The 21,568-nt window shown below is 44.4% G+C and overlaps 1 protein-coding gene across 11 annotated transcripts in view; it reads right to left on the bottom strand.

The window, feature by feature from the left end:
- The window catches only part of ENOX1 (ecto-NOX disulfide-thiol exchanger 1), a 1,853,609-nt gene that overhangs the window by 198,505 nt on the left and 1,633,536 nt on the right, over window positions 1-21,568 (bottom strand). For all 11 annotated transcript variants that reach the window (XM_069639318.1, XM_069639317.1, XM_069639316.1 and 8 more), the window contains one exon: window positions 2,270-2,314. In XM_069639318.1, coding sequence (XP_069495419.1) covers window positions 2,270-2,314 — 45 coding nt within the window. The remainder of the gene's footprint in view (window positions 1-2,269; window positions 2,315-21,568) is intronic.

Here is a 21,568-nt window from a genome sequence, read left to right as displayed (position 1 = left end):
TTTCTAAAGGGGTTAACCAATGTTTACCCCCCAAGACCATTCCAAGTTCCCCTATGGGATTTAAACTTAGTACTAACTTTCCTGATGGGTACACCTTTCGAACCTCTCCATTCTTGTTCGTTAAGATTCCTTACCCTTAAAACTGTTTTATTAATAGCACTTACATCTGCTAGAAGGGTGAGCGAATTACAAGCTCTTTCTTGTAAACCCCCTCATACTATATTTCACAAAGACAAAGTTGTCCTGCAAGTGAAGCCTAATTTCCTCCCAAAGGTGGTTTCTGAATTCCATATCACTCAGAAGATTACCCTACCATCTTTCTATCCTCCTCCTCACCCGGGGAAAGAGGAAGAGAGGTTACACAGGCTAGACCCTAGAAGGGCTTTAAGTTTTTACATTAGTAGACTAGCCAGGATAAGACAGGCAGACCAGCTGTTTGTAGGTTACGCAGGTCACAAGCTGGGGTTACCAATAACTAAGCAGACCATTTCCAGATGGATCATTCTAGCCATTCTGGAATGTTATCAACTGGCAGGGAAGGAGCCCCCTCAAAACCTTAGGGCTCACTCAACCAGAGGTATTGCAGCTTCATCGGCCCTCAAAAGAGGCTTGCCGGTTAAAGACATATGTGCGGCTGCTACATGGTCGTCTGTCCATACCTTTACACGTTTTTACAATCTGGATTCCTCCTCCAGTCAAGAGACTAGGTTTGGAAGGGCTGTACTGCATTCTATTCATCAATAGAAGACAGCGTGAAGTCAGTAATCCCTCCTCCAATAATAGAATACTGCTATGGGAGCCTATCTAAGATGGGGAATACGTTGGAGGACACAATCCCTTCGAAGAACAAGTTACTTCTTACCTTGTAACGTTCTTTCGACGGGATGTTCCTCCGACGTATTCCTCATCGACCCTCCCATCCATCCCCGCAGTTCTACTTCCCTTGTTGTTGCAGCTTACGCTCCTTCAGGGTGATTAGTTAGTCCAGAAAGTATTATTGTGGGCTACAAAACAGAACTGAGCAACGGACGCTGCGCGCGGCCTTTATAGGCAGGATGACGTCGACGTCGATACGGCGGCTGTCGAAGGACATCGACTCGGAGGACGTCGACGCGCAGCGCCCTCTAGAGAAAACATTTTCCGAGGCCAGCAGAGCTGGAAGGAGATATCTAAGATGAGGAATACGTCGGAGGAACATCCCGTCGAAAGAACGTTACAAGGTAAGAAGTAACTTGTTCTTCTACAGCAAAAACAATACAAGGAGAAATTAAGGTCCACTTACATGCAGCATACTTTAAAATTGTAACAAGGAAAGGTTTTCACAGTGAAACAAGGCATTATCATCATAATAAACGCTGCAGAAGAGTTTGCACGTGCGATTTATAAACAACCCACTAATTAGAATTGCATCCATAACTCAATGGTTATCAAAGCAGCGCTTTGATATTTCTGTAAAGTGTTTTTCATTTTGAAGTTGTTCCACATATTGTAATCACGTTCTGTTCCTATGTCTAACAATGGGGTCCTCTCGAGCAGGATCGTGAACCTTTGCGTTTTTTTTAACCTAAAAATGTGCTTTGGCATAGCACATCGGCTGAAAGAGTGCTCTGCACGGTGTACAATTTCACATGGCGTGTGAGTTGGAGGAGAGTTCCTAGAGTGCTCTCAGCGTCCCCCCTTAAGGGCTGCATTATGCCCCCGGGACATTTTGGTGCTTTTGAAGACATGGGACAGCCATGATGGAGATATCAACATTACCGCTATACTTTCCTCCTCCGTCTTCCAAGTGCACTCCATTTACAATTGCATGAGATTTTCATGCTGGCACATTAACCGATTCCTATGGAATCCATCTCGATTTAGGACCTGCTTGCAGGCAGATTCCATAGGAGACCTCTGTAAATGTCTGAAAATCAGAATTTTTAGGCCACATTTATTTGCTCCAGAAAACCTAGGCTAACATCAAAGAGTAAAGGCGACTTTACCTGTCTGAATAAGGTTGTACTCTATTTCGAAACAGTTTGACCATACACAGATAGGAGGCAGTGAATTAATGATGTGATAATGATATTAATACCTATGAAATAATATGCAGATTGTGATGTCGCGGCTACAGATGAGCTAAAGAAGATCCTGGATCCTTTAAGGAACAGGCACTCCACATCCTCACACCCACATTATTCGTATAACACCACATCATTCACACCCAAACATTTTGACAATGTAAACATATGAACGAAAGCAGGCACATGCACACTGCTATACCTACATGTGTGGGAACATCCTGGTGGTTTATCTGCTGGGCTCCGTCTACCTACAATGTTTAGGGGAAAAATAAGCACATTACCTTACCGTTTGACTTATTAATGGCACCATCTAAAAACATACTTTGCAGGGAGTAATAGAAGCATTGCATTAGTATGAGGTTTACTAAATGAAGACTCATAAAGCTACAAAATAAAGATATGTTTAACTGAGCTGACATTTGTAAAAGGAGCACATGTGGGAAATGTTATATGAGCTACAGTGTGACATTGCTTACATTATTCATTTCACATTGGTTTCCCACATCAGTTAACCTTCTTTCATCGTATAAAAGAGAACATTTTCCCATTTCATGACAAATGTAAAATGCAAACTTAAAAAGCCCTAAGGCCACCTAAAATCAATCCCATTGGATCATGTACATTTCATAATACACTCAAAAAATCCTAAAGCCAATCACGATAATTATTTGATGACAATGTATGATGATAATAACCCAACGTCCAGGCTCTGAGAGAAGACTACATCATCTTAGTGGCCGCCTACCGACCGCTTGATTTTAAAGTCTTGTCTCTCCTCCACCACGCATTGTCTAAGCAGGTTACGATGGCAAAGATGACATCCTTTGAGCCTGACATTATACATTATTCATCAGCCTAAGATAACGAAAAACCTCTGTTAGGCATACTGGTTTCCAATTCCTGGCTCTAATATCGGCAAATATAGGGTACATGAATAGAAAATGCTGCACAGTGATATATGGATAGAATTGGGGATTATACAGAGATACTGTTCCACTCAATATCCCAGCTTAATCGAAAGTAGAGATTTCAAGGCATTTATCTGTGAGCACACCCATAAGGTAGTCTCTCTGCGCATAGATTACTCGATGCTTACAACTATAGGTCATTTCAACTGGATTAGTCGACATCCTCCATCTTTAGGAGCCCTGAGGTATTCTTAACATTTTTGAACCAAGGGTGTGAACCTACCTCAGGATCCCTCAGTAAATCTGTCAACGCTATTCTATACTTAATATCGGTATCAGATGTCCAAATCCTCACCCACAATAGCAAGGGTTTTTGTGTACGCTGGCTAGTAATTGGCATTATACCAAGTTCCAAGTAAGGGAGAATGTTAGGGGTACTTTGTGGGTGGGAGGGTTTACAGTAGTTTTTTAAAGAAGCTGTGATGAATTGGACTTTGTCCTACAGGAGTACAAGGATGAGTAGCACTGAAAATGCCCACTCAGCCCTCACACGTCTACAAACCAAGAGCCAACACAATAATAAAGGAGAAACAGGCAGATAAAGGTAAAGAGATGTACCTCCTTCACCTTTTGTGGTAACATGGGCAGAGGGAAGGCTATACTATTAAGAGCAGTGTGAATGTGGTTCAGAAGCAACCCAAACAGCAAAGTATAACAATTCAAGATAAAGGAATGTCCAATCAACATTCTATACAAATGTATACCCTTTAATTAAACACACCATGTACATGAACTAACTAGAAAAACACTACACAAAACCCACCCCTGAGGAAAGAACACAAGCAAAGAGAGTAGATGTAGCACTCTGGGTAATGAATCATGGGTGAAAGGCAAACAAAAGCAACACTGCTCTTGAAAAAGGATATATACTTGTTCTCAAAAAGGGTTTAAAGTGACCTAACCAGTTTCTAGGACCCACAAATGGACCAAGGGGACAGTTAGCAGTCAATCATACCTTCTTGGTGGTTTGGCAGAACCGAACCAGACTTCTTGACTCTGTGCGAAGATCAGGAGAGAGTAAAAGGCAGAAACAGAGGTTCCTGCTGGTTCAAATGTGTTTAATAGTTCTTGAGACACGCTACAAGCAGTTCAATGGCAAAGAACACTAGGATCCTGCCTGTGTTGGCTCTCAGGCTGCTGTGAGTCCCAATCCAGAGCCTCTGGGACAGGATGCGTCCTTTTCTCATGCTCCCAAACACTGGGCAGGCTGGCACACAACTGCAGGGTTCCTTAAACACGATAAGGTCCTGGGTACCGCTGTGCCTGGCAGAGAGGTGATCTTGATCCAGTAGCAGGTCACTTCTGAGGTTGCTGTGAGTCCCACTCCAGAGACCCAGGGTCAAGATGGGTCCTTGTTCTTGGGCTCCTGGGGGAAGCAGGCAGACAACTGCAGGGGTCCTCAAACACAGTGAGGTCCTGGGTACCACTGTGGCTGACCGAGAGGCAGGTCCTGTTCCAGCAGCAGGTCACTCCTAATGGTCATGGGGATGGCTAGGGGACAGAGCTATCCTCTACCTTGGAACACCTGCCTTCCACTCACAACTGCAGGACCATGGAAAGGACTTCTCTCCCAGCAGGGTCCAATGAAATCTTCTTAATTGATGATCCAAAGATGCTTAAAGATGATTCAATATGATTTCCAGATGTGGTGGCAGACCCCTTCTTTTAAAGGTGAATGCCCACAGGCGAATGGCTTAAGCTAGCTCATTTAGGGGTCCAATCCCTGCTCTTGAAATGAGTGGACGTTGCCCTTCTGACATCACACCCAAAGGGCTTCGTGTTACAGGAACTGGAAGGGACAGGAAAGAGAGAAGAAAGATTCAAAATGGTGGAAGTTTCGTTCCCTTGGACTGAGTTCCCCTGACTACTCTAACACTTTCCCCTTCTCTTCTCAATAGAAACAATGGCCTTTAGAAATGCAGCACCTTGTACTGGCTGTTTGTTAATAGGTGTGCCCTTTGATTCCTGTTCCCAGGCCAGTGTCCTGTGGATTTGCTGTTCCTGGTAGAAGGGTGTTACCTTCCCTTACAAGGGAACAAAGAAAGGCAATCCCTCCAGGCTACATTCCTGCCAGAAGGGCAGGGTCAGGCCTTTCTGGGGAATTGCACATAACCCTTCCACAGGGCTAACACATGTGCATTATCAGTTTAATGTAGCTGCAATGATCATATGTAGGACCATGCATTAACCCAGGCATAGCTTTATTCTTACAGTTCATTCTACCACCATCTTAGCTACTTATGGTCATTATAGATTTGGAACAAAAGCACATATCTTAAATGCAGCCTCTCTGCTGCAGAGACTTGGCTGTTAATGCAGTTGGCAAATGGGCAGCTGTGACCCCTGAACCTGCCATGTGCCACTGGAAGAGCAGGCGCTGCAAATCAGGATACTGATGCAACAGGTCACAGATAACACTATGCTTTTGGCATGCAACCTATGAAAGGGGAATCTGAACAGCAGATTGCCCTTTCAGAGATGGAATTACTGGTATGATTTTATTATTTTTAAAAAATCAAAAAAGCCAGGGATCCGACACCCTTCACAGGTGGCAATTCATCACAGAAACTATTTTCTGTCATCGATATTGTGAACTATTACCATGCCCCCAGAACACTGTTCCATACTGTGAGGAGCCAGGAATGGAAACCGGACACAGGGGAGTCATGGTTTTGGTCAAAGACTTTTATTAAAATAAAAGGAGTGGGGAATTGCCTCTCTGTCCCTGTTCTAAGAGGTGTTTTGCTAAATAAAACCAAACGTAAGGTTCTGTCACTGTCAGAATGTCCAAAGAAAAACTGTCCAGTGTCCAAAGTACTATTCTGGCCCTCACATTCTAACAAACTCAATTCTAAAGTGAAAGGGGTAATGTCTTTGGTGTTGAGTGGTTCATAAAGTGTTCAAAGAGGGAAATGCGTAACTCCAACACAAAAGTTCCAACAGAATAGAGTTCCCTGTTGCAGAGGGTAGCTCCCTTCCCCTGGATTTCTCTTCCCTTGGTTGCTTATTCAACAATGTCAGTTCCTTGGGTTTCTCTTGATAGATAACATAACTGGTATACAAAACAACTTGGCTCGCTGTCTTTGTCTTGTTAGGATACCTGGTGTACTCTACTACCAAGTTTTCACACCTCTTCTTGTGATCAGCACAGCCCTTTTTGCTAATCTTCATGGGACTTTCTCACAACCATTCTAAGTCAGGTATTTCCTATACAATGATCAACTTGTCTTTGCCTGGTGAAATCCCCTACCAGGATTTTCTTTTATGCACACAATTGCAACTGCCTTGTACACTCTCCTGCCAGGGCGTTCACATATAAGTATCTTTCTTCCACCTTTAATTGGTCTTGTATACTTCCCTCCAAGGCTTTTCTCATGTGGGCTCTGCGCACCCCTCCAAACTGGATAGTCTCTTGCTTTTGCTTTTCCTGATATTATATCTGCTTGGTATATTATCCTGTCAGGACCTCTTTGGGAAGAGTGAATTCTACAAATTGAACAAACAAACATAAGCACCTTCACTTTTTACCCTTCAAAATGACATATGCAAAATGCATGTCTCTGATTCAACTTGCATCCCACAGGACATAAACACACCTGTGGTTCATTTTTACCATGCAGAGGGACGTGGGCCTAGTCATGTTTTGCTACTTTTGTCAAACAATGGAGGTATCTGCATTTTGTAGTAACCAATAGAAGCTAAACAATAGAGGGGTACTCTGAAGGCACACGCTATCACCTTAATAAGCAAGTTATCTTGCACGTTTCGTTCTACACTGTATATCAGGTTAGGCTAGATTATGTTATTGACATCTTGTAGAATGCATCCATTCGCAACTCCAGTGGCTTCTTGGCATTAGGTCAGCATCAACGAGGTAATGAATATAAAGAAAAATGCCAGATCAGGATTCTATGAATTTAGAGTAGCAAGCAGGTAAGTCTTCTTTATTAAAGTCCATAAAATGTCAGGTATCCCTAAAAGATTCTGGAAGGGTGTTCCACAATCTAGAGACCTGAACCTAGAATCCTGTATGTCTGAATCTTGGGATATTTGCCAGTAATGTGAATGAGCAACGGGATGGGGTACATATCTGGTGATTGTGGCTGTAAGGAATGCAGCACCAGTCGTATACAAGGCCCTGTGCACCAGACACATTGCCTTGAAATGTACAGACTTCACTGGTAAGCAATGTCATGCACGCACTCCAGATGACTTATGATGCATACACTCAGTTGGAGGGGAATGTGTGCTGCACTTTTTTGAACTCCCTGTAGCCTCGCCAGGAGATATTCCGGGAGACCCAGGAAATAGACTGTTCGCATAATGCAGCCGCAAAGTGTCTAGTGATATTCCAGCTTGGACTCTCGCCAGAAAAGAAAAGTTTGGAAATATTCCTCTTAATTGTTTGAAATTGAAGACACCTTTGTTCACCACATTTGTTCAGTGGGTTGCATAGACAGTTTATTATCAAAGATCAACGCCAGATTTTTAAATAAGGGCCCTTTACTAGACGCGTTTTGTAAGTTTCTCTGATAAAAAGGAGCTTGGGAACTTAAAACAAAATCTATTGTCAAAATCAAAGAGACATCAATCCAGGATTTCCAAGTCTGATGTTTGACAGAGGATTTGATTGAAGGTGAGAATAGCTAATCACTGGAAATTACCAACCGGTCTACACTGTTGGACCAAATTCTGGCAGATTGCAAGGTTTCTATAGACAGAATGTCGCCACTAGTCTCTAGCCACTGATGCCACTTGCAATTAAGATATCACTTGCTGGTATTACTATTACGTCTATGAAGTACAACCGGGCCACTAGAACAGGGATTATAGACTCTGCTAAGGCATTACGCTTTAGGTAATCTTTGATTTATAAAAGACGATACACCGAATCGAAAAAGAAGGCTAATACAAAAGAGTTATAATAGTTTAACAACTAATTTCCTGCATCCTTCCACATTTTTTATCAAGAGTATCTGCATTATCTACAAGATCTGCAATGCACGTGCTCCCATGGATTTATCTTGTCAGCAAGCTTTGAATCACACGTAGACATCGCTCTATGGGACACTCCCTTGAAATCAAATACAGAGCATGCAACCAAGGCCCTAAGGTGTTTTTTAAGTCTTGTGTTTCCCTAACCTGTTCTGTAGAAGACAAATATAAACCAGATCTACATCCCTTTCAGACACTGCCAGGGAGGTCATTTCCCCAAAATTCCAGGTTTAGCGGAAGTGACATCACACGACCCTTGACCTCTGATGACCTCACCGGAAGTGATGTCATTTGGCCCCACCCTGGAGTGATATCACGGGAAGCGATGGAACACAACCTTTCACAAAACACGAAGTTGCATCACATGGCATTGTTCCTAAGTACACTACGAAAAATATGGTTACAATATCACTATAATGTGATATACATTTCATACATGAATGGATCAACATATGTATCGTTAAGATCATGTGTATAGGCCCATATTACTAAATTACTGTGATTGCAAGCAGGTGTCCATGGCCAAATGATAATGACGTTGTATTGTATAGCACTTACGCTTAAGCACTTTATATAGAACAAATGTACATACATTACCACCCAACCTGTGTTGGTACTCATTTATCAACCTCAGAAGAATGAAAGGCTGAGTTGAGGTGTCTAAGAACAGACTAAATCAGTGACTCACCCCCTGAAGTGTGCCTGAAATAAACCTTAAATGGGTTTAGCAATTATTGTATAAAATTCCAGAAATACAAGTTATTTGTTATTCCTATTCTTTCTTATTTAGGGTCACTGCTGAATGAGTTAGACTTGGGGAACCCCTGTTTTATTTTATTTTTAAGTGGCCTGAACAAGAAAGCCGGCCACTCGAGAAGCAAAGAGCCACATGGCGGTGGCCCAGGAGCTTGCATTTAAAACAAAAAAAAAAAAAACATTGTTTTACAGGGGTTGCTGTTGCGTCCCCTGGCGACTCCTAAATGACGTCCCTGAACACTGCTTATGAACCACTTATCACAGGTCACATTCTTTATTCTTGTGTACAGTGCGCCACTGCCTATTCATGATCGCATTATATAACCACTATATGTTATACAAAAACATTGAATAAAATACATGTAAAAAATGCCAATAGCAACAGAAACATCTAACATTAATATCAAGTTAAGGTTAGACTGCACAGGTGTGCAAATAAATAACAAAATAACTAAAATGAAAACGTATAGCATACTATAAAATCAACAATATAAGTCCAATTGAAATATTAATGTCCATGAGTATAAGAAAAGGAACATAAATGAAAACATCATTAAATATGAATGATGAGAATGTTTCAAGTTACAGTCCAGAAATCTGGGAATAGCAACCTAGTAAAAAATGTACGCACTCTCACCCTCTCCCATTAGGCAATAAGGATGACATCACATTGACATCTCCGTTGCACCATTTCTCACACTGATGACCTCTATAATCATTTAAATGATGGCATCATTGGTCATGTGATGCATGCCATTAAAAAGTAAAGGTAATGCTGGTGCACACTGCTGTACACAGAGGCTTGCTGTGTAGCAACCGACTGTGAGTGATCACACTTTATTGCACACATAACTTCATTCATAAGGTACAAGGTACACGCCCTCTCATGTTGATCAATGCTCACACAGCAGTCTCTCTCGCTGCAAAGATCGCTAATCTCATTGAGTACAACAACCTTGATGCCCTGTTCATCACTTACCCAGTCCTACCCCCATATTTTTGACATCCTCCTTCCCCAAGGCTACTACATCTAGCATGCCAACTGGCCAGGAAGGGCAGAAGGTGAAGTGGCCTTCATCCACAGGAGCGATTGGCCATGCTCCATCATCCCCTCTCCCATAACAAGCACATTTGAATCACTCACATGCCGGTTCCCTCTTTCGCACCAGGAGTCCATCACCTTCCACCTCATCTAAAGACCACCTCACAGAAGTGACACTTTCATTGCAAACATCTCCAATTTACTTTCATCTGCCAAATTAGCACATTCTAATAATGTCTTTCTCAGTGATTTTAATGTCCTCTAGTCCCAGGCTGGCAACACACTCGAAGCATGCTTTTTGCACTAACTGCTTCCATGGACCTTAAGTAAATTGTACTCTCCGCCACACACAACAAAGGCAACACCATAGACTTAGTCTTCGCATCATCCCTCTGCATCACCTGTGCAGACCCTATCCCACTTGACTGTCTGACCACGCCGCCATCCCAATATAAATCACCCACTCGACTATGGCCCACAAAGGTCAGGCTAAACGCCCCTTTACTCGACGCCACTCAGTCAATGAGCTAGAGGTAAAATGTGCAAACTTCCCCACCACAGGGAGTGCCTCGGGCCTCCTGATATGATATATGATATGGCATTTATAACGTGCCTATGCACAAGTGTATCAAGGCGCGACGAGGCAAGGGAGGGGGAACAAAGGGAGGACAGACAACGATCCTAGTAGGCCAGGTGTCATTCAGATCGCGCGAGTACAATGGATGGAGGAACGGAAAGTGCGGGGGGAGGGGGAAGGGACAGTGCAGTACCAGGAAAAGTAATCCCAAGTAAGTAATGTCCAGCAGGTTGCAAGTGCAAAGGTAAGTGTAGGAATCAGGTGTCAAGTGCTGGTGGTGGGACTGTAGGGATACAGGAACAGTCTCATTTGCGGGGGTTGTCAGGCAGGCAGTGCAGGTGTGTGTGACTGGCAGGGAAGGGATCTGGGCCCAAGATCAGAGGGTGGCCAGGTAGCCAGTACAGCAAAGAGGACGTTTTTGAGGTGCTTCCGGAACCAGAGAGGGTTCTCCTCAAGTTTCAGGGAGGCAGGGAGGCTGTTCCAGTGGGTGTCCCCAGCCGAGGAAAGAGATCTACCACCAACTCATTGCTTGGAGAAGCGGCTGACCCTGATGGAGTTGGAGGCGGAGGAGCGCAGGGCTCGAGAAGGAAGATATTTAGGAAGAGAGTTGAAGGTATTGAGGCCCCAGGTCCCAGAAGGCCTTGTGGACAATGCAGAGGGTTTTGAACTTAATCCTTGCAGCCACTGGGAGCCAGTGCAGAGATTTCAGTGCTGGAGAGATATAATCCCTGGGCTTGAGGCCAAAGACAAGTCTCGCAGTCCTGTTCTGGATGAGTTGTGGAGGGCGGAGAGTAGAGGCAGGCAGATTTAGAAAGAGGCTGTTGCAATAGTCCAGCCTAGAGAGACGGAATTATATTGTCAGAGTAAGAAGTAGCTTTGAGGGAGGCAATCATTTTTAGGAGATCTCGGGGAGAGAGAACATTCGGTCTAGAGGGGCACTGTGCATGATGGAGTCCATAGGATGCAAATACCGTGAGAGGTTGATTTGATGGTCTCTTGGATTTGGTCAATTTTCAATAAAAAAATGTGTTGATTCTGTCAAATTTTTCCTGAGTTGCTGGCACCTAGTGGTCAGGTGAGGGTGAGGGTATGGTACAATACTTTACTCTTCAAAGAGGGCTTTGCTCCTGTTAGAGACTGTCGCAATTGTGGTGGAGTGGTAAGCAACTTGGCCTCAGTAATCAGAATCCTATGGTTTTGGCAGAGAGATTTGAGGTTGGTGCCGTCTCTCGCGTTATGGTTTTTGTGCCACCGTTTCTCTAGGCCTATGATTGAGTGTTCTTTGGTGGCTAGCTCAGGGGTGTACCATGAGGTGGATGGCTTTGTCTTAGCCGACTGGATTTTAGGGGGCATGAGTATCAACCAGTTTCATAGGAGAGTTGCTGAATAATTAATTCTAGGAGTTCACCGGTCAGGCCCTGGCATGGCTGACCTCTTTCCTCTCCAACCAACCCTCTCAGGTCCAACTTGGGTCCATCCTCTCTGCTATCTTTTTCTCTACCCAGGGGTCCAACCTCTCTCCCTGGCTTTTCAACCAATACCTGGAATGTCTGCCCACTGCATATCCGCTTTATGCCCCAACTTTCAGTGCTATGGGGATGACACTCAGCTCATTTTCAGGCTTCCCTCGGCCACCTCTTCTATATCTCTCATCACTGACTGTCTGTCTGCTATCCAGGAGTGATGTGCCGCCAATGCCAGTAAGACTGAGATTCTCATCATCGGCACACCCACTCCCTCCTTTCCTGTCCCTATCTGGCCAGCCTCTCTTGGCCATCTTCCTGCTCCCACATGCGAGGTAAAAAACCTCGGGGGCATCTTCGACTCCACACTCTCCTTCTTTCCTCACATCTCTGACGTCTCTAAGAAGTCACACCACCAGCTGTGCCTCCTCAGAGGTATCCTTCCTTTCCTCTCCTTCCCCCAGAAGCTCACTGTCTCCAGAGCTCTGGTTCTCCATCACTGTACAATTGACGGGCTTGGCGCTCAATGCACTCCTCAACATCAATGCCTCCCTCACAAGAGGATAATTCCTGGAAACTTTCAAGACTGGTCTGATATGACCTCTTTTGAAAAAACCAACCTTAGATCCAGACGACCTGGCCAACTACAGGCCCATTATGAACCTCCCGTTTATTGTCAAAATCTTGGTAAAAGTAGTTGCTTCAACACTACTCGCCAGAATTGATCTACTCCATCTCCTAAATGATTATTACTCAGGATTCCGCCCCAAGTGTATCATTGAGATAGCCAACACCCAGGTGGTGCTTGATGCCTTCCAAATCAGGAATACGTGAGACTCAGTCCTCCTTGATCAAGCTGCATTCAACACCGTAGACCACTGCATCTTCTCTCCCTCCTTGCTGAAAGGATGGGATTCTCTGAATTGCTTTGCATCCTACTTACCAGTCTGTCCAGATGAACTCATTGTATTCTAACCAACTCCAAGGCTCCATTCTCTCACCAATCATTTTTTAAAACTTTTAGATGGAGCCGCCGAGAACTCTCCATAAAGATCCCAATGCAATGTAGCCATCCACCAATACATGAATGATACTCAGTTGTACATGAGAGTAAATAGTGCGCAGGACATAATCTGTCTAAATGATTTCCTAGCCATCTTCCCAACCTGGATGTCGACTGCCTTCCTCAAACTAGACCCATCCAAGACTGAATTCTTCCTCATTGCTCCGCCCGCTAAACAACAACTTGTCCAACAATGGTTCAATGATATGCACCTAGAAAGATTTAATCCACAACTCTCAGACTCAGCAAAATCCTTCGGGTTCACCATTAACAACAGCCTGTCCTTCCAGAAACACACAGCAAAGAAGGCCCAAAGAGCCTGGCTCAGAATGTCTACCCTTTGAAAAATCAAACCCTTCATCCCGCCGCAAGACTTCCGGAGAGTAGTGCAGGCCTTGGTGATCTTGCACATTGATGGGGGGAATGATCTTCTAACAGGGCTATAAGCTGTTCACTTGGCTCCCGTAAAGGCAGTCCACCACACTGCAGCACGTCTTATTACAGGAGCCTGACCGAATTACCCCATCCTACACAAACTGCATTGGCCTCCACTCCAACCCAGGATACTGTTCAAGACTGCATTTATCATCTACAAAGCAGTCACGAGTAGCATACCAGCGTACCTGGAGGCTAAGCACCACATATCCAGTGGCACGCGCTCCTCACGCTGCAAATTGACCAACCGGTTTGAATCACACCTGGTCTGCAAAGAGAGGACCCACAAACAATCCTTCTTTTGTCTTGCACTCACCCTCTGGAACTCGATCCCGGCGTCGGCTCGGAATGCCCCCTCCAATTCTCCAATTTCACAAATCTCTCAAAACATGGCTCTTTCATCAACACTTGAACAAGGACTAATTCGAATGGATGCACATACTGATGCATCAACTTCACAGTGCTACTGTTAAAAGATGCCATTCAAAAAATTGGCTACCTAACACTCTGTACAGTGCTCTGCTGCTCTCAAGCAAAGTCCATGCTTTAAACAATAAAATAAAAATAAAATACCTATTACTAGAGGCTACAATACATTCATAGATTACTTCTAGTATTGCTGTAACAATAACACAGCAGAGTTGATGTGGACTGTCACACCTGGTGGCTTCTCCCATGCAACAGTAAGCATACAAACAGCAGATATCAGAATGAATGCTGTTGCTGCCAACTGCACTACTTTGCTCATACGTTTCAGAGAGGAGAGCCGACATGTCACTCGTTTTCTGATGGAACAGCGTGGAGTTCATACTGATAAAAGACATGCAGCATCCTCATCGGCTTCCATGAAGTAACAGATGTTTTGAGGGAAAGGGCATCTGTGATGCCATACACAGTGACATTGATGGTGGCATGAGTGATATGGTATGTATTCATTTTATTTATTTATTGAGGATATAGGGTGTTTCAAGCAGAAACAGTAACAAAAAGGAAACAGTCAATGGTGCAATCCTGAATCAGGTACCATACATAGGTGGGAGATGTAGTGAGCAATTGACTGGTGGATGGTGGGGCAAGACATAGAAAAGAGACTGGGGAAAGGACAGACATAATACATTAGCCCAAAGTGACTGAACATATAGAGGATATTAGGTATGGGGAGATTGGTTGTATGGTAGCCAGGGTGGCAGAGAAATGTACGAGTAAGAGGTGGGTGTTCCTTCTTGACCATGTAGGTGGAGCTTTAGTCCAGATTCGAAGGATTGGATAGTAGCAGTTTTTTTAACTTGAAGGGTTTGAGGTGATATGAGGGAGGTACCAAAAGCAAGAAGAAATGAAAGGTGGTTGAGGAATGAAGAGGTTGGGGAGTGTACAAGAGCAGGGGGTGCTCATGCAGGGATTTGAAAACTAGCAGTAGTAGTTTAAAGAGATTGGGGTGGGAGAAGAACAGGGAAGAATGTTGAGGGTGTGTGCAAAAACGTTGAGGACTTTGTTACGCATTACTTTGTCAGATAGGGAGAAAGAGTAGAGGGGATGGACGAGTATAGGCTGGCACTTCAGTCCAGACAGCCGAGTAGTAGGGTCTGTACGAGGGTTTTGGTAGAGGTATACGTCAGAACGGGATAGATTTTCCTGACATTGAGCAGCTTAATTCTGGCCATAGTTGAGATAAAGGTTATGAAGTGGTGGTTGCTATCAAAAAGGACCCAAATGGCTGCATGCCTTGGGAGAAGGGAAGAACAGGTCAGGCGGAAATGAGAAGGGTGAAAGAAAGTGGAGACCGTTGCAGCGAGAAGGTATGTTGCTTTGGACTTGGAGTAGTTAAGAATAAAACAACAAAGTGCCATCTAGTGGCGGATTGCAGAGAGACTGACAGGAAAGCAGGGAAAGAGGTCAGGAGTAAAGGTAAGTAAGCGGAATAAGATTTGGATGTCATCCATGAAGAGGTGGTAGGAGAACCCAAACGAGGAGATCAGTTAGCTGAGAGAACAGGTGTAGAGGATGAAGAGTAAGGGGCCAGATACAAAGCTGGGGGATGTTAACAGGGAGGGAGGTTGGATCAAGTGGCAGAGTACAAGAGCTGGAGAAGGACCCATGAGAATGGTTAAGTGCAGTGTTGTGGATTCCAAAGAAAGTGAGCATGTGAAAAGGAAGGAGTGATCCACCATATTAAAGGCTGTTGAAAGTTAGAGGAGGATTGAAATAGAGCATCTTTTACAGTGGTGAGTAGAGGTCAGCAGGTTAGTTGTGGTTGAGGGTAGATTCAGTAGAATGCCAGTTGTGAAATCCAGATTGGAGAGGGTTCCAGAGGTCATTAGTATCCAGATATTGGGGGATTGTATTAAAGACAAGTAAGGACTGTCAGATAAAGACTGATATTTGGCAAGACTGTTGGAGTCAGCTGATACTAGCAGGCAGTTTCAAGAAGGCAGGAAAAATTCCTAGGGAGAGTGAGAATTTGAAGAGGAAGTAGAGATAAGAGTTGGTGGGAGGTGCCAACAATGACTGTCAGTGGGGCAAATGGGGGAGTAGGGAACATAAACCATTGGCATTCCTCAGGATAGATGCCAATTCACTGGGAGGTGTTGGGGAGAGGGAGCATAAGATGGAGGTTGTAACGATGAGCATAGAAGAATGAAAGAAGCTGGTGATGGGAGGTACATGAGTCATTTATGAATAGGGAAAAGGAGAAAGCACAAGGGCAATGAGGAGCCAACATGGATTGGAGAGTGAGGGATTGATTTCAGGGGTTAGCTTGACGAGTAGTAATGGGATTGGTGAAGTAGGTGGATTTGACCTCATCAAGAGCAGAGGTGAAGGAGAGGAGGTAATTCTTACAGGCAAGGTCAAGAGTCTGTTTTCTGTTCTTGTACCACCTGTGCAAATGGCAATGCATGTTTGTTGTGAGTAGTCAGATCTGAGAGCAGATCGAGGGTTAGGGTTGAGGAGTAGAGGGGTGAATGTCATAAGGGTGATTTTTTAAGTGCCTTAAAATGAAATGTAATCATGTTTCTCAGCACATGCCACTCCTATTAATCATTAAATGGGCCACAAATGGTATTTAGAGATGTGTACCTTTAACAGACAATGCTTCAAATCGCTCACTCAATACGAAATAGAATCCCCCACTTCTGAAAAAGCCCATACCTGACCCAGAATGCCTGGCCAACTATCGTTGATCACACATCTACTTTTCCGTGCAAAAGTGATCATGTACACCACCTCTATTCAATTGCACTAAAGGATAGGGTGCACAATCTCCTACACGATTACCAATCTGGACTCCTCTCACGATACCTCACAGACAGCCAACAATCAAAGCTATTGACAAGGCAATCTACATGTGACAAATAGACCTAGTGGTTCTATTTGACCTCTCTCCTGCCTTCCATACCACCTGAATGGGCTTTGACAGAACAGTCCTGCAGGGATTCACCTCATACCTCTCTAACAAACACCAGCTTATCCAACTGGGTTGCAAAATATTTCAGTACCACCCAGTAACCTGCACTAGTCCCAGATACTACCCTGGCCCCTCTGAATATTGTACAGCATGTTGCACACCAAGGGCTGGTAAAGTACAGCTACCTCACCCCCATCCTCATGGAGCTGCACTGGCTACCCTTTCACGCATGCATCATGTTCAAGGCAGCTAGCATCACCTGGTAAGCAGTCACAACTGTAACACCACTCTACCTGTTCAGTTAGCTTACCACCTCCAGAGGCCAATCCCCAATGAGAAGCTACAACAATGCCGGACTGGAGACTGTATTAGAAGACCGCTTGAAAACAGGCCTTTTCCTGCTCTGCACCATGCGCCTGGAACAAGTTACCAATGGAGAGCAGACTGGCCGCCATCCATCCTACACTTTAGAAGACCCTACATTTTAAAGAAAATCTCACCAATTTTTGATCGCTCCGCTGCACCAATGCTGGGCTGCCCCCTGCTCCCTCATCCAATCCCTGCAACTTCTGCTGCCTCCACTCCCAACCGTTAATCCTAGGTTATGATCCTTATGTTCTGCACTAAACTGCTTCCCTGCTAGGTTCACACTTTATAAATCCCATACATACCTATGTACTTATTGTCTGTGGGTATGTACGTTTGTAAGTTAATGAAGCCTGCATTCTAGCAGCCTTACAAAAACAACTGAATGTTAAACGTTCAAGACCCAGATCATCCACAGTCTTTGCGCTCCGATCCTCCAATTTTCAAATGATCATTTCTAGCCAAAGATTTTAAGAAGGCAGTCACAGAAGAAGTTACACATCTGCTTGGAAACTTTGAATTAAGAAATGGGCTAGAAAGGGCAAAGTCAGACACAGGAAAATCAACCCTCTTAGTAGGCAACACTGCCACAGTTGGGCAATGATAACACAATGCTGCTATTCCTATCATACCTCTAAGATTCATTTGCTACAGTGTGCAAAAATAAAATTGAGAGAAATGGTAGACACACCCAAAGTACCTGTGGTTTACGCATTTTATAGCTTACCACACAACTGCAGTCTTAAAGGAGAGAGTAATTTGGCTTCCAGTACCTGTAAACGGTAGGGTTCTGCAGAGGACAGCAATCAACAATTATTTAAGCAATAAGACCCGAGCGGCGGGGGCATTACCGACTCAGGTAATGCCCCGGGCCCGTAGTTATAGGCCCGAGCGAAGTGAGGGCCTTAACGAAGGCCCCGGGGCATTACCTGTGTTGGTAATGCCCCCGTCGCTCGGGTCATATTGCTATTAGCACCCCGGCCTGCAATATATGCGTGACCGGGGCACTAAAAGCAATTTATTTTTTCCCGAAACGCTCCAGCGTTTCGGGACATAAAAAAAAAAAAGAAACAACCAAGAAAATGGCCACCGGAAAAGGAAAAACTGAGTCTGTTTTCCCTTTCCATGGCGGCCATCGGGAGCGGACACGCTGGGAACAGAAGTACCTGCTTCCCCGGCGTGGGATGATGGAAGCTTCCAGCCGTGTGGAGGCGCGGAGCGGGGATGGCCCTGGTCCGAGTATCCAACCTGTTGGAGGCTGCCATCGTCCCCCACCGGGGACGCAGGAGCAAGAAGGTAAGTGGGGTGGGGAGGGCAGGGAGGAGGGAGGGAAGGGTGAGAAAAAAAAAGCATCTCAGCCGTGGGGAGTCTCGGAGAGGGCATTGGCTGAGGGGCTGCCATGCCATGCCCCCCGCCAAGGACAAGGCGGCTGGAATCCCAGCTAAGAATCGAAGGATTCTCGGCCGGGTAAGGACCCGGCGAGAGCCAATCAGAATGCGTGTTGTATTCTGCTTGACTCTCGCCGGGTACTAATGTGACATAGATGTATCCATGTTGTCTATGACCTATTTACACAAGTGGATGTTCCAATTCTACCTATGCAAATGACAACTGCTTTGTTTGTAGGATAAGAGAGGATGCTGTCATAACCTAAACTATATATTTCAAAGGCAGAGCCCCATTTGGTTGGCTTTCCGTGTTATCCACATGAGGAATATTAGGTGATGAGTTAAGTGCTGTACTCCAATCCTGCACATTTGCATTTTTCATATTGGTAAATGATCATATTTCTTTCAGTGGTTTTCTGCGGTGTGTGGCAAGACCACAATTGCACACTCTATGTTCACACGATTGGCTGGCTGCTTCTTTCCACTGAATCACTATTCTGCCAGTTCAAAGGTTGGGGACAGCCGGCAAAACAGTAATGCGACAGATGCATTTTTTCAAAAGGAATATGGGCATAAACATCACTCATTGCTAGTTTGAGAAGGATTAGTACACGCAATTTTGATTTTCCTAGTATTGTTACGATAGAGAGTCAACATTCTATTACGTACACAGTGGTGAGTATTCAAACAGCAGTAAGAGAAATAATACAAAAAACTTCAAATCACATTACCCCCCTTTCCTCCAGCTTACCACGGTCCACCAAGCCAACATTAGCCAGCTTTACAAACAGGTTCGCCCTACAAATCGAGTCCTCTTTTTTTAATGCAAGCACAGGTCACAATCCATCAGTCTCAGAAAAACAACAGGAAAGCCACCATGGTTAGACACCATAGCATCTGACCAAAAGCCCCCTGAACCAAAGAGGGAGACTCAGAGAACTACTGTTACTGTAAGGGGTCATTAACTGGACGGCACAACCAACAATATAAGGGCCAGGTTAGGAGGAGGAACGATACTCGCCTCTATGCCATAACAGAATCTCAACTCTCTGTGGTAGCAATATTAGGAATAATTGGAATTCTATGGCATGGCAAAGAGGTTTCTTATTATGCCTATTCAAAGGCCACCAAGCACACCCAGGACAGAAGAAACAACAGGGTTTTGTAAACTTGAAGAAAGCCAGGTTCATTAGATCAGTCTACTGCTCTCTTCCAAATGAGCTCCAGCCCAAAAGGACTTGGACGCCATAGCGCCCTGAAAGAATGGGCCAGAAAGATAGACAAAAAAAACCCCTACTGGGGACATAAGCCACCAAAACCAACGGAGCAAAGTAGGTGAAGAAACTGCATTGTGTGATTTCTAAAAATAGATGACCAGCATGTCACAGGTCAGTGTCAAAGTGATGGCCCTGCTCTTATATAAGGCACCAAACTACACAGAGGAGGTGAACTGCCTGGGAATCTTAAAAATGTATAGAAGAAGAGCCAGTGTTAGTACTCCTGAGAATCTAAAAACAAACCCCAAACAAATCCAGAGCATGCACGCCACAGACCCTATGAAAGGCTAACAAGCACTTGAGCATAACATGTTTTGCAGATATCTGATGAGAAGACCAAGCTGGATTTGGTGGGCAAACATGAAACACACACCATACTAGATTCACGTCCCACAAGCAAGAACATCTCAGATGATGAGTGTGAGCCAGTTGGACACCCAGAAGCACACAAGGGACTAGAGGACAGAATCCAATGGTCTGTCCCTCTACCAAATGGTGAAAGGAAGAGACAGCTGAATGATAAACATTCACTGTATGATAGAAATATTTTGTGGATAAAAATATCCCAAAAATGTACCAACTGAATTACATCCTTAGATAAGCGATCCATCCTGCGTGAATCGCACCAACACATCCAGGCTCCCCATGCACACTCATATGACCTAACGTTGCTGGGGGCCCAAGACTGAGGCATGAGCTAGATAGCCAATGCCAAAGACCTGAGGGATGCTATTATATTCCCAACAGCTGCCACACCATCTGGAAAAGGGACCTTAAAAGAATGAGAATATAAGGCTCACACTGGAAACTCAGAAGAAGATCCAGGCAACATTACAACACCATTCATTACCATGCCCCCAACAGAGCTGCATTGGTGGTTGTCCCTGCCAAAGTGGAACAATCAAAGAACACCCATGGTGCTTAGCATGTAATAGTGTCCTTGACATCATGAAAAATTGAGAAGCACAGAGAGGCCCGTCTATCCAGATCTGAAAAAATGCATTATCGTGTTGCAAAAAGATCTGGGCTCCAACTGAAATAAAAAGGAAGCTGGGGATTAAGGTGGGAGGCAAGGGAACCTACCGATGACTCAACCTCTGTAAAGTTGATCTGTGAAGCTGCCAGATTCTAGAGTTCCTCCAATAAAAGGAAAACCAGTTCACAACTGAGCTGTGGGCTATTGGAAGGTACTATGCTCTTACTTTGTTTTGACAGTGGAGGCAAAAATCCCCAAATCCTATCTCTCAGGCCCTAAGCTTCCTGAATATTGTTCCCCAATCTTGTTAATGTACCAACCCGATGAATGTTTTTTCATGAGTAGAATGACAGCACAATAAAAATATGTTTTGGGAAGTGGCGGACGATAAAGAAGGCTGCCAGCATCTACAAACATTTTATGTGCCAGTGTGACTCATGTGGAGCCCACCTCCCTCCAATAAAAAAATTAAAAATTTCTTGGCCTGGCTGCTCAGACTTGCATCAGACTCAAATCTTAGATCTGGGATAAATAAAATGACTCTTCTGATCCAGACATCCATGTCTGTAAGCCACCATTTTCTCTCTTCTCTTCCATCTGTGGAAAGTTGCCCTCAACCTGAATAGTCAAACTTCTGTGCATAGCCATTATTTACAGCCTGTGCTGCAGTTGACCTGAAAAAAGGACCAGGATGGGGTAGTCATTTGAGGCATTCTAAGTGTCCTAATGAAATGACCTGAAGCGCCAGACTTCTCTTCAACTCCTATGGAGACCATCATGACTTTGGGAGGAT

This window comes from Ambystoma mexicanum, chromosome 7q, assembly GCF_040938575.1.
Source record: "Ambystoma mexicanum isolate Mex_15411 chromosome 7q, UKY_AmexF1_1, whole genome shotgun sequence".
Lineage (NCBI taxonomy): Eukaryota > Metazoa > Chordata > Amphibia > Caudata > Ambystomatidae > Ambystoma > Ambystoma mexicanum.
The sequence above is the reverse complement of the archived record's forward strand: the minus strand, read 5'-3'. Positions and strand labels throughout refer to the sequence as shown.